The 14,508-nt window shown below is 42.9% G+C and overlaps 1 protein-coding gene across 2 annotated transcripts in view; it reads right to left on the bottom strand.

Annotated features, from left to right (window-relative positions):
• The window catches only part of USP45 (ubiquitin specific peptidase 45), a 112,404-nt gene that overhangs the window by 55,482 nt on the left and 42,414 nt on the right, over window positions 1-14,508 (bottom strand). For both annotated transcript variants that reach the window (XM_048844936.2, XM_075126597.1), the window contains exon 8: window positions 4,125-4,255. In XM_048844936.2, the coding sequence (XP_048700893.2) occupies window positions 4,125-4,255 (131 nt within the window). The remainder of the gene's footprint in view (window positions 1-4,124; window positions 4,256-14,508) is intronic.

A 14,508-nucleotide genomic window follows, 5' to 3' on the forward strand; every position in this document is an offset into this window, starting at 1 on the left:
AAAAATAAAGAAGTGTGGTCATTTGGAGCCAGCATAGTCTAGTGGTAAAGCAATGTGTTATCTTGTGGAGTCTGAGTGTTTGGAATGAATTCCTTTGTGCCTGGGTAAGCACGGGCTGATGTTCTGAAGAAAACATATTCCACTTTTGAGCCAAAGGATCACCCTACACTTATCTCTAATGATTTTTTTCCAGATGGGGCCCAAAGGAGGCATATGTTCATCATCTTCATTAAAGAAGCAAGTGGAGTAAGGAGGATGGAAATAAGCCTCCATACCGATTTACAAAAGGTACACATGGGGGTGTACTTTTCTTATGCACTACTGTACAACCTCCAAGCCAACTTTAAAAAGGTAATTCCAGGCCTTTAATTTATACAGTGATTTAAGCTTCTTTTATTATTGTGGTCTAATATTGACTGCTGCCCACTAACTTTTTTCATGGATTTTTGCTGCCCATTGACATTAAAGTTGTGAAGCCCTATTGTGCAGAGTGAAATTAAACATAATGTTATATAACAGACAGAAACCGCTCCCAAGCCATTCTTATTTATTAGCTTAATAAGAGTGCCTTTCATTCAGCGTGGCTATCCTTTTATTGGAGCGAAACCTCGGAAATCAAATAGTTTATCTTGCCAACATCACAGTTTCTGACCTTTACCTTGATTATTTTTCATCATTTTCAGTCAATATTACTAGATAATTTTAATCACTAGCTATAGAAAGTTGTCATATAATGAGAGAATTTCCTAGCTAACTATTAAAATGTGTCTCTGATGAAGGTTCAATATCTCAACGAGATCAAAGAATCATCTTAAAGGTAGACCTAGGACAATAATCTCTACTAAACTGATAGTAGTCAGATTACTAAAACTAAAAGACTGCACTGTTCAGACTATTTTATTAACATAATTTGAGGTGTGTGTGGTATATAAAAAGCACTCCTGGTGGTCAGATAGATATACCCAGGCAACCCCAGTTTTAAATGGCTTTCAAAATGGCTTTCTAAAATATAAGAATTTGAAGAGGGGCCTGAACTGTTGTTGTAACACAAACTTCAATCACAATGACAGCTTTACTGTATTAAGCAATTTCTGTGTTTTTTGATCAGTTTTAACTAGGAATACTATGATCTTGTTCACCAAAATTTCATTCTTTTAATGAAGCAAAGGATTATCTTTAATAGTAATGCCTGTAGGAGACTAAGCTCTTATTCTATGTTTGCAAAATAGATGTTCTGTTTTCTAAAATACAGGACACTTTTGTTCTAGAGCAGGAACTGCAGAATTACACTAAATAAATTAATGTACATTCATCTGAATAAAATAAAGTAGACTTTTTTTAGTTGGAGAATTTATTCCAGTTTATCTAGAATTTAACCTGTGAAGACCAGACAATAGCAATACAACATATTTGTGGATACAAGGCTCTATTACTCCAATTCCCTTTTTGCCGGGCTCATAAGTAGCTAGATGTCTATTTCACAGCTCACTGAGAACGTGCAGCAACAAGAAATTCTCACTGGTTAGGGCCATCACAATCACATTACACCACTCTACATTCTTTACATGGTGCTTATGAAGTAGTAAATTGAGTTTATCATTGTAATGCTACCCTGAGAAGTGAGTTTATAAAAACGCCAGGGTGGAACTCAGTGTTTATACTTCTAAAACAGAACAATTTTTTTATGGAAGCATTTAAATAAAATAAAGATTTTTTTTTCTAGGTTCTAGACTTGCAAACTCAGCTGAGTTTGCTGAATGTCAGCCTGTTTTGTTTCTGGCTCATGCATCACCATCAGTAACAAAGGATTCTGCAAGCCAAATGCTGCCCTCTGTTATACCTGTACAGCCGTCTGTTGACTTCAGTGGGGTTGCACAAGTGTAACTGAACACATAACTTCCTGCTAATGGGGACTTGGCTGACAGTTCTAGTATTGACTCATGAGCCAGAAAAGAATCAGAAACTCTCTCAGAGCTGCGTTTGTTCTACAGAGCAACAGGTGTAAAAAGCAGTGATAAGAGTAAGATTTTACTAATGTCAGCAGCGATAGTTCTGAATAACAAAAAGCTGATCAGATTATTAAGGTAACATTTTTCCACAGTCCCTGTACAGTGCAGGCCTGATCTAAAATTCAGTACTGCTAGTTTTAAAAAAATGTTAACACTATTGGATGTGTTGCACAGCTTCAAGCCTTGAATTATCCATTATCTGTATGCACATACACACACTAGCTGTCATTTAAGAATACCTCCATCTTGTCTGAAGTTTACAGGTGATCATATTTTTTCTGAGGCAGACCCCATAGCATGAAACTTGCTTCCTCCAAAATGTTCTATTTCATCCCTCACCACTTTATAAAAGCATGTTATTGTTTCCCCTCTCACCTCTCAGATATATACAGAGCAGTTGTTGGCCCCATATTTAGTAACTTTCCTTCCAATCCCTTTGCTTTAAAAAAAAAAAAAATCCTCATCTGTCTTCAGAAATTTCTTTTAAGAGTGTTGTATTTTTATATTATTATATCACATTTGTTTTTATAAAGTGGGAAAATATCCCATATGCTTTTTAGAGGGTAAAGAATGCTATATACACAAGATGGTTGTTTTTACTCAAATCCAGTAAATGTGCATTTGATATTTTCTTCTACAATACAAACACCAAATGAAAATCTAGTACAATAAAAAGTGCACCAGGCATACCCAAACCTTTGCAGACAAACTTTGAGAGTGAAGTAATGCGGGGGGGAGGGAGAGGGAATACAGGAAAATAATGCAGGGCTGCTTACCTGAATTGGTCAATCCTGCTTCAGTTTAAAAGCTACGTGTGTCTGTATAGGATACTAGAAGTTTAGGGCAAAGTGAGCCACTCACCATGGTCACCTGTATGTCACTACCCAAAAGAGGTATTTTTAGCTCATAACTATTTCATACCAGTGCTGGTTTCTGATCAAAATAAAAAGCTTTGGTGTACTGGAGGATTTCACAGAGTTCTTTTTTTGTGCACTGTGCAAGCAAGAACTGTAGAGGGCTCATTACAACTTGTTGCTATAAAAATAGGTGTTCCCACACAAAGGTACTGAGTGGTGTACAATACTTTCACAACAAATAAAACTAACACCACATTATAATACTTCATACTTTTTTAAAACATGAATTGCAACTGTATTGCACTACACTGCTCTATCATAACCTACAGATTATTTTACTTACAGTGTAGTCCTTTAAATATTTAACTTTTAAATATTTGATCCAGTTATAGCACTTCTACAGGTGTTTTAAAAAAATAAATTTGTCTGTGCCACAATTAAACACACCCATAAAGCAACACTGTGAACATTTTCCACCCTAAGAAACATGCATTTCTTTAGGGCTTGCAAATTCTTCTCAATCTGGAGCCATATGCCATCTCAATAGTGCTTCAAGTCCTTGCTTGCTAGGCCCTTTTAGTTTTGGATCAAAGCCAAAGCAAAACATCATCGCACAGGATTCACATTTTAAAGCTTAAACAAACACATGTATACACATTTGACCTAGAGTAGCCACTATCCATGCTTTTTATTGCTATTATATTAGCAGACCAGAAGCCTGAAAAGTAAATCTTTTTAAATGACTTTTTCCTTAGCTTCTACCCACCACCTGTTCTTTAAAAAGCCCATTGCAGTTAATTGGAGTTCAAGCCAAAATACTGAATGTATAAGGATAAATGCCAACTAAATTTGTGCAAGTTATACACAAATATTTTAAGTGTTTTATCATCAAGGAGGGAAAGTAATTGTTTAGAGTGGTCAAAAGAGGTTTAACTAGAATGTATGGGATTAAATTAAACAAAGGAAAATTGTGCTGAATATTAGAAAAATCTCCAAAGTGTGAAATCTATTAAATTGTAAGGGGCAAAATCAGACAGGCAGATGCAACTCCCATTGGCTTCAATATGAGTGATACACCTAAATGAGGGATACCACCATCCAAGTGTCTCCCAAGTAGCAACAGTCCCATCACTTGACTTATTTAAAACTGAGTGGAAAATATACTACCGCATTAATCAATAAGTTAATGTTTTTTAAAAACTGGAGATTGCACCTTTTGTAACTTTCTGTTAAAAACAAAACTATTGTCTGCACTTACTTTTGACAGAGCTGGCTGAACAAAACTTTGGGAGAAAGAGGGCCTTTGCCAGTTTCCCTCATACTGTGAAGGAACAAGAACATGGCTGAAGTCAATGGTCCAGGGCTTGAGAGGTTCACCACCAAAGGATCCTTTGGAATAAAGTTGAATTATGTATCAGTAACATGGATGCCATTAGCGGATATAACTGATGCACAAGAGTTGTTCTGTAATTAATACATTTACACTAAAGATCAATGTAACTGACATTAAGGCTTAAAAAGTTTAACTCAATACTTTGTAGTTTATACATTAATTTCAGAAGTTTAGTTTATCCTGATTGAATCTTAGTCAAAGAAAAAGCTTCAGAATCAAGCAGCTTTTCATACTGACATATAAATTGTTGGCTAGTATTAATTTTTTCTTTTTGGCGGGGGGGGGGAAGAAGTGGCTCACTAACTGAAGCTTGAAGTGAAATTTAATATCACTTAGTGGAAGATATAGTAATGAATTTATTAGCATGGTTTTCACATATTCCTCATTAATGTTCAGAAGGTCTAGATCTGTCCCATTTTATTTTTTATCTTTTTAATGTCAATTGCATTTATAGGGTGAGTGTGTGATGCTGGAATAATCTTGTCAGCTACTTTAGAATCCCAGGTGTTGTCAGTACAGCATCTATGCACATTTCTCACTTCTTTCATCTAAGACTAGCTTCCCAAATTCAAAGCTTGAGTAAGAAACCACACCAAGATGAAGTCAAAGGAAGCAAACAGTATGGCTCAGCTCTTATTTCTCTTCCCTGGGTTTTGTACATTCTCATGCTATAGTATTTTATTAGACATCAGATTTTGTAATTTTTCTTCACCTTCTATCTCCTATTTGCAAAGCAATAGCAATTAAGGAGGAAGGGAAGTAATCTAAAATTATATGACCACCCACCAAACACACTACTGTAACAGATGGATGAATTATTTGGTAGCAGTACAATTAACTAGATCTTTCTTATTAAATTAACAATGATTTCCTTTATTTTAGACTTCTGGAACAACAGAGTTGGCTATAACGGGCCCCTCCCCATTTTTGCCAAAGCTAGCTGTCAAGCATATATGAGTCTTCTTTTAGTCTTAGTCCCATCTTTATCAGGTCAGCTCTTGGAGACCTCCTTCTCCATTCCAGTCTGTCTTGAAACAGTTCCTCAGAAACGCCTCAGCTAATCAAATACTTTTGTATGACATCCATCCATCTAGTTGGGGTCTTCCAACCCTTCTTTGGCCCTCCACTTAGAAGTTTAACACCCGGTTTCCTATGCATTCTTTCAGTCTTTTCACAAGTCGAAACCATCTAGGGCTGGATTCCCTCCACTTTCCTATAATAGGTATCATCTTTACACTTTCCCTAATTTGTTTGTTCCAAACATGGTTCATCCTTGTAACTCCAAGAATCCATCTTAACATTTTCATTTCCGCTATATTCAAGATATGCACCTGTCTCTTCCTCAGGGCCTAGCAGTCAGACCCATACAAAAGTACAGGCATAATTACCATCTTGTAGATCTTAGTTTTCAATTTGACAGACATTCTCCTATCACAGATCACTCTGCTCACTTCTCTCCATTTAGATGCCTTTTCTGTTCTTATAAGTTAATAAATGCATAAATAAATGCAAAGTAATGCACATTGGAAAGCATAATCCCAGCTATACATACAAAATGATGAGCTCTAAATTAGCTGTTACCACTCAAGAAAAAGTGCTTGGAGTCACTGTGGATAATTCTCTGAAAACAACTGTTCAATGTACAGTGGCAGCCAAAAAAAGCTAACAATGTTAGGAATCATTAGGAAAGGGATAGATAATAACACAGTAAAGATCATAATGCCACTATATAAATCCATGGTACACCCACACCTTGAATACTGCATGCAATTCTGGTTGCCCCATCTCAAAAAAAGATATATTAGAATGGAAAAAGACACAGAGACGGGAAACAAAAATTATTAAAGGTATAAAACAGCTTCCATATGAAGAGAGATTAAAAAGACAGACTTTTGAGCTTGGAAGAGAGATATTTAAGGGGGGATATGATAGAGGTCTATAAAATCACGAATGATGTGGAGAAAGCGTATAAGGAAGTGTTATTTACTCCTTCGTGTAACACAAGAATGGAAATATCAACCCAATGAAATTAATAGGCAGGTTTAAAACAAACAATAGGAAATACTTCCTCACACAATACACAGTCAACCTGTGGAACTCACAGCCTTGGGATGCTGTGAAGGCCAAAAGTACATCTGGGTTCAAAAAAGAAGTAGATAAGTTCACGGAGGATAGGTCCATCAATGAATATTAGCCAAGATGGGTGTCCCCAGCTTCTGACCGCCAGAAGCTGGGAGTGGATCACAGGAGATGGATCACTCAATAATTTCCCTGTTCTATTCATTCCCTCTGAAGCACCTAGCATTGGCCCCTGTCAGAAAACAGGATACTGGGCTAGATGGAGCATTGGTCTGACCCAGTATGGCCATTCTTATGTTGTTGAGTTCACCATTATCTTATATTATTGCATATAGGTCCTTAAATTCTGTACCTTTGGTAGTGGCTGGCCTTCAGACTTACAGTCTTGTTATCTTTTGCAAGGTATCACAGAATCTATAGACCATATACTCTTATGGTCTTGCTCAGGAAGAACAGGCAGGGAAAAAAGGGAGGTGGTGTTGCCTTGTATATTAAAAATGTATACACTTGGACTGAGGTTCAGATGGAAATAGGAGACAGACTTGTTGAGAGTCTCTGGGTAAGGATAGAAGGGGTAAAAAACAAGGGTGATGTCACGGTAGGGGTCTACTACAGACATCTAACCAAGAAGAAGAGGTCGATTAGGCATTTTTTAAACAACTAACAAAATCATCCAAAGCACAGGACTTGGCAGTGATGCGGGCACTTCAGCTACCTAGACATCTGTTGGAAACATAACACAGCAGGGCACAGATTATCCAACAAGTTCTTGGAATGTATTGGAGTCAATTTTTTATTTCAGAAGGTGGAGAAAGCTACTAGGTCAGAGGCTGTTCTAGATTTGATTTTGACAAATAGGGATGAATTGGTTGAGAAGTTGAAAGTGGAAGGCAGCTTGGGTGAAAGTGATCATGAAATGACAGAGTTTATGATTCTAAAGAATGGTAGGAGAGAGAACAGCAAAATAAAGACAATGGATTTCAAGAAGGCAGACTTTAGCAAATTCAGGGAGTTGGTAAGTAAGATCCCATGGGAAGCAAGTCTAAGGGGAAAAACAATTGAAAACAGTTGATAGTTTTTCAAAGAGACTTTATTAAGGGCAGAAGAGCGAACTATCCCACTGTGTAGGAAAGATAGGAAGTATAGCAAGAGACCACCCTGGCTTAGCCAATACATCTTCAATGATCTAAAAATCGAAAGAGAGAGAGTCCTACAAAAAGTGGAAACTAGGGGTATGTCTACACTACGGAATAAGGTCGAATTTATAGAAGTCGGTTTTTTAGAAATCGGTTTTATAAATTCGAGTGTGTGTGTCCCCACAGTAAATGCTCTAAGTGCATTAAGTGCATTAACTCGGCGGAGCGCTTCCACAGTACCGAGGCAAGCGTCGACTTCCGGAGCGTTGCACTGTGGGTAGCTATCCCACAGTTCCCGCAGTCTCCGCTGCCCATTGGAATTCTGGGTTGAGATCCCAATGCCTGATGGGGCTAAAACATTGTCGCGGGTGGTTCTGGGTACATATCGTCAGCCTCCCGTTCCCTCCCTCCCCCCGTGAAAGCAAGGGCAGACAATCATTTCGCGCCTTTTTTCCTGAGTTACCTGTGCAGACGCCATACCATGGCAAGCATGGAGCCCGCTCAGGTAACCGTCACCCTATGTCTCCTGGGTGCTGGCAGACGCGGTACGGCATTGCTACACAGTAGCAGCAACCCCTTGCCTTGTGGCAGCAGACGGTACAGTACGACTGGTAGCCGTCATCGTCATGTCTGAGGTGCTCCTGGTCGCCTCTGTGAGGTCGATCAGGAGCGCCTGGGCAGACATGGGCACAGGGACTAAATTTGGAGTGACTTGACCAGGTCATTCTCTTTAGTCCTGCAGTCAGTCCTATTGAACCGTCTTATGGTGAGCGGGCAGGCGATACGGACTGCTAGCAGTCGTGCTGTACCATCTTCTGCCGAGCAGTCATGAGATGTGGATGGCATGCAGTCCGTCTGCTGCCAGCCAAAGATGTAAAAGATAGATGGAGTGGGTCAAAACAAGAAATAGACCAGATTTGTTTTGTACTCATTTGCTTCCCCCCCCTCCCCTGTCTAGGGGACTCATTCTTCTAGATCACACTGCAGTCAAGATGCAGCGAGGTAAATCTAGCCATGTATCAATCAGAGGCCAGGCTAACCTTCTTGCTCCAATAAGGACAATAACTTAGGTGCACCATTTCTTATTGGAACCCTCTGTGAAGTCCTGCCTGAAATACTCCTTGATGTAAAGCCACCCCCTTTGTTGATTTTAGCTCCCTGAAGCCAACCCTGTAAGCGCCCCTCCCAGCGTCAGAGCAATGGCAAACAATCGGGCATCTGAGAGTGCTGTCCAGAGCAGTCACAATGGAGCGCTCTGATGGGGCTAAAACATTGTCGCGGGTGGTTCTGGGTACGTGTCGTCAGGCCCCCGTTCCCTCCCTCCCTCCGTGAAAGCAAGGGCAGACAATCATTTCGCGCCTTTTTTCCTGAGTTACCTGTGCAGACGCCATACCACAGCAAGCATGGAGCCCGCTCAGGTAACCGTCACCCTATGTCTCCTGGGTGCTGGCAGACGCGGTACGGCTTTGCTGCACAGTAGCAGCAACCCCTTGCCTTCTGGCAGCAGACGGTGCAATACGATTGGTAGTCGTCCTCATCGTGTCCGAGGTGCTCCTGGCCGCGTCAGCTGGGAGCGCCTGGGCAGACATGGGCGCAGGGACTAAATTTGGAGTGACTTGACCAGGTCATTCTCTTTAGTCCTGCAGTCAGTCCTATTGAACCGTCTTATGGTGAGCAGGCAGGCGATACGGATTGCTAGCAGTCGTACTGTACCATCTTCTGCCAGGCAGGCAAGAGATGAGGATTGCTAGCAGTCGTATTGCACCATCTTCTGCCAGGCAGGCAAGAGATGGGGATGGCTAGCAGGCGTACTGTACCATCTTCTGCCAAGCAGCCATGAGATGTGGATGGCATGCAGTCCTTCTGCACCGTCTGCTGCCAGCCAAAGATGTAAAAGATAGATGGAGTGGGTCAAAACAAGAAATAGACCAGATTTGTTTTGTACTCATTTGCCTCCTCCCCTGTCTAGGGGACTCATTCCTCTAGGTCACACTGCAGTCACTCACAGAGAAGGTGCAGCGAGGTAAATCTAGCCATGTATCAATCAGAGGCCAGGCTAACCTCCTTGTTCCAATAACAACGATAACTTAGGTGCACCATTTCTTATTGGAACCCTCCGTGCAGTCCTGCCTGAAATACTCCTTGATGTACAGGCACCCCCTTTGTTGATTTTAGCTCCCTGAAGCCAACCCTGTAAGCCGTGTCGTCAGTCGCCCCTCCCTCCGTCAGAGCAACGGCAGACAATCGTTCCGCGCCTTTTTTCTGTGCGGACGCCATACCAAGGCAAGCATGGAGCCCGCTCAGCTCACTTTGGCAATTAGGAGCACATTAACCACCACACGCATTATTCAGCAGTATATGCAGCACCAGAACATGGCAACGCGATACCGGGCGAGGAGGCGACGTCAGCGCGGTCCCGTGAGTGATCAGGACATGGACACAGATTTCTCTGAAAGCATGGGCCCTGACAATGCATGCATCATGGTGCTAATGGGGCAGGTTCATGCTGTGGAACGCCGATTCTGGGCTCGGGAAACAAGCACAGACTGGTGGGACCGCATAGTGTTGCAGGTCTGGGACGATTCCCAGTGGCTACGAAACTTTCGCATGCGTAAGGGCACTTTCATGGAACTTTGTGACTTGCTTTCCCCTGTCCTGAAGCGCATGAATACCAAGATGAGAGCAGCCCTCACAGTTGAGAAGCGAGTGGCGATAGCCCTGTGGAAGCTTGCAACGCCAGACAGCTACCGGTCAGTTGGGAATCAATTTGGAGTGGGCAAATCTACTGTGGGGGCTGCTGTGATGCAAGTAGCCCACGCAATCAAAGATCTGCTGATATCAAGGGTAGTGACCCTGGGAAATGTGCAGGTCATAGTGGATGGCTTTGCTGCAATGGGATTCCCTAACTGTGGTGGGGCTATAGATGGAACCCATATCCCTATCTTGGCACCGGAGCACCAAGCCGCCGAGTACATAAACCGCAAGGGGTACTTTTCGATAGTGCTGCAAGCTCTGGTGGATCACAAGGGACGTTTCACCAACATCAACGTGGGATGGCCGGGAAAGGTGCATGATGCTCGCATCTTCAGGAACTCTGGTCTGTTTCAAAAGCTGCAGGAAGGGACTTTATTCCCAGACCAGAAAATAACTGTTGGGGATGTTGAAATGCCTATATGTATCCTTGGGGACCCAGCCTACCCCTTAATGCCATGGCTCATGAAGCCGTACACAGGCAGCCTGGACAGTGGTCAGGAGCTGTTCAACTACAGGCTGAGCAAGTGCAGAATGGTGGTAGAATGTGCATTTGGACGTTTAAAGGCGCGCTGGCGCAGTTTATTGACTCGCTTAGACCTCAGCGAAACCAATATTCCCACTGTTATTACTGCTTGCTGTGTGCTCCACAATATCTGTGAGAGTAAGGGGGAGACGTTTATGGCGGGGTGGGAGGTTGAGGCAAATCGCCTGGCTGCTGGTTACGCGCAGCCAGACACCAGGGCGGTTAGAAGAGCACAGGAGGGCGCGGTACGCATCAGAGAAGCTTTGAAAAACAGTTTCATGACTGGCCAGGCTACGGTGTAAAAGTTCTGTTTGTTTCTCCTTGATGAACCCCCCCGCCCCTTGGTTCACTCTACTTCCCTGTAAGCTAACCACCCTCCCCTCCTCCCTTTAATGATTGCTTGCAGAGCCAATAAAGTCATTGCTGCTTCACAGTCATGCATTCGTTATTCATTCATCACACAAATAGGGGGATGACTACCAAGGTATCCCAGGAGGGGTGGTGGAGGAGGGAAGGAAAATGCCACACAGCACTTTAAGCACAGCACTTTAAAAGTTTACAACTTTAAAATTTATTGAATGACAGCCTTCTTTTTTTTGGGCAATCCTCTGTGGGGGAGTGGCTGGTTGGCCGGAGGCCTCCCCACCGTGTTCTTGGGCGTCTGGGTGTGGAGGCTATGGAACTTGGGGAGGAGGGCGGTTGGTTACAGAGGGGCTGCAGTGGCAGTCTGTGCTCCAGCTGCCTTTGCTGCAGCTCAACCATACACTGGAGCATACTGGTTTGGTCCTGCAGCAGCCTCAGCATTGAATCCTGCCTCCTCTCATCACGCTGCCGCCACCTTTGAGCTTCAGCCCTGTCTTCAGCCCGCCACTTACTCTCTTCAGCCCGCCACTTACTCTCTTCAGCCCTCCACCTCTCCTCCCGGTCATTTTGTGCTTTCCTGCACTCTGACATTATTTGCCTCCACGCATTCGTCTGTGCTCTGTCAGTGTGGGAGGACAGCATGAGCTCGGAGAACATTTCATCGCGAGTGCGTTTTTTTTTCTTTCTAAGCTTCACTAGCCTCTGGGAAGGAGAAGATCCTGTGATCATTGAAACACATGCAGCTGGTGGAGAAAAAAAAAGGGACAGCGGTATTTAAAAAGACACATTTTATAAAACAGTGGCTACACTCTTTCAGGGTAAACCTTGAAAGTTAACATTACATACATAGCACATGTGCTTTCGTTACAAGGTCGCATTTTGCCTCCTCCCACCGCGTGAACGGATTTTGGTTGAATGCCAGCAAACATACACTGCAATGCTTTGTTCTACAGTGATTCCCCAGTACGTGTTGCTGGCCTGGAGTGGTAAAGTGTCCTACCATGAAGGACGAAATAAGGCTGCCCTCCCCAGAAACCTTTTGCAAAGGCAGAACCGCAAATGCCAGGGCAAAGTAATCCTTTCACATGCTTGCTTTTAAACCATGTATAGCATTTTAAAAGGTACACTCACCAGAGGTCCCTTCTCCGCCTGCTGAGTCCAGGAGGCAGCCTTGGGTGGGTTCGGGGGGTACTGGCTCCAGGTCTAGGGTGAGAAACAGTTCCTGGCTGTCGGGAAAACCGGTTTCTCCGCTTGCTTGCTGTGAGCTATCTACAACCTCCTCCTCATCATCTTCTTCGTCCCCAAAACCTACTTCTGTATTGCCTCCATCTCCATTGAAGGAGTCAAACAACACGGCTGGGGTAGTGGTGGCTGAACCCCCTAAAATGGCATGCAGCTCATCATAGAAGCGGCATGTTTGGGGCTCTGACCCAGAGCGGCCGTTCGCCTCTCTGGTTTTCTGGTAGGCTTGCCTCAGCTCCTTCAGTTTCACGCGGCACTGCTTCGGGTCCCTGTTATGGCCTCTGTCCTTCATGCCCTGGGAGATTTTCAGAAAGGTTTTGGCATTTCGAAAACTGGAACGGAGTTCTGATAGCACAGATTCCTCTCCCCAAACAGCGATCAGATCCCGTACCTCCCGTTCAGTCCATGCTGGAGCTCTTTTGCGATTCTGGGACTCCATCATGGTCACCTCTGCTGATGAGCTCTGCATGGTCACCTGCAGCTTGCCACGCTGGCCAAACAGGAAATGAGATTCAAAAGTTCGCGGTTCTTTTCCTGTCTACCTGGCCAGTGCATCTGAGTTGAGAGCGCTGTCCAGAGCGGTCAGAATGGAGCACTCTGGGATAGCTCCCGGAGGCCAATACCATCGAATTGTGTCCACAGTACCCCAAATTCGAGCCGGCAACGTCGATTTAAGCGCTAATCCACTTGTCAGGGGTGGAGTAAGGAAATCGATTTTAAGAGCCCTTTAAGTCGAAATAAAGGGCTTCATTGTGTGGACGGGTGCAGGTTTAAATCGATTTAACGCTGCTAAATTCGATCTAAAGTCCTAGTGTAGACCAGGGCTAGGTCAAATTACAGAGAATAAACATAAACAAATAACACAAGTACGTAGGAACAAAATTAGAAAGACCAATGCACAAAATCAGATCAAACTAGCTAGAGAAATAAATGGTAACAAGAAAACATTCTACAATTACATTAGAAGCAAGGGAAGACCAAGGACAGGATAGGCAGTTACTTAATGGGGAGGGGGGGGCAGAACAGTAACAGAAAATGTGGAAATGGCAGAGGTGCTTAATGACTTCTTTGTTTCAGTTTCCACCAAGAAGTTTGGTGGTGATTGGACGTCTAACATAGTGAATGCCAGTGAAAATGAGGTAGGATCAACGGCTAAAATAGGGAAAGAACAAGTTAAAAATTACTTAGACAAGTTAGATGTCTTCAAGTCACCAGTGCCTAATGAAATGCATCCTAGAATACTCAAGGAGTTGACTGAGGAGATATCCGAGCCATTAGCAATTATCTTTGAAAAGTCATGGAAGACGGGAGAGATTCCAGAAGACTGGAAAAGGGCAAATGTAGTGCCAGGCTACAAAAAGGGAAATAAGGACAATCCTGGGAATTACAGACCAGCCATCTTAACTTTTGTACCCAGAAAGAAAATGGAGCAATTAATTAAGCAATCAATTTGCAAACATCTAGAAGATAATAAGGTGACAAGTAAGTCAGCATGGATTTCTCAAGAACAAATCATGTCAAATCTAACTGATATCCTTGTTTTACAGGGTAACAAGCCTTACAGATGGAGGGAAGTGGTAAATGTGGTATCTCTTGACTTTAGCAAAGCTTTGGATACTGTCTCACATGACCGTCTCACTAAAAAAAAAACCAACAGTGAAATGCAACCTAGATGGAGCTACTATAAGGTGGGTGCATAACTGGTTGGAAAACTGTTCCCAGAGAGTAGTTATCAGTGGTTCACAGTCATGCTGGAAGGGCATAACAAGTGGGATACCGCAGGGATCAGTTTGGGGTCCGGTTCTGTTCAATATCTTCATCAATGATTTAGATAATGGCACAGAAAGTACACTTATAAAATCTGCAGACAATACCAAGCTGGGAGTGGTTGCAAGTGCTTTGGAGGACAGGATTATAACTCAAAATGATCTGGACAAACTGGAGAAATGATCTGTAGTAAATAGGATGAAATTCAATACGGACAAATGCAAAGCACTCCACTTAGGAAGAACCAATCAGTTGCACACACACAAAATGGGAAATGACTACCTAGGAAGCAGTACTGTGGAAAGAAATCTGGGGGTCATAGTGGACAACAAGCTAAATGAGAGTCAACAGTGTAACACGGTTGCCAAAAATATATATATATCAA

This window comes from Caretta caretta, chromosome 3 (genome assembly GCF_965140235.1).
Source record: "Caretta caretta isolate rCarCar2 chromosome 3, rCarCar1.hap1, whole genome shotgun sequence".
Classification (NCBI taxonomy): Eukaryota; Metazoa; Chordata; order Testudines; family Cheloniidae; genus Caretta; species Caretta caretta.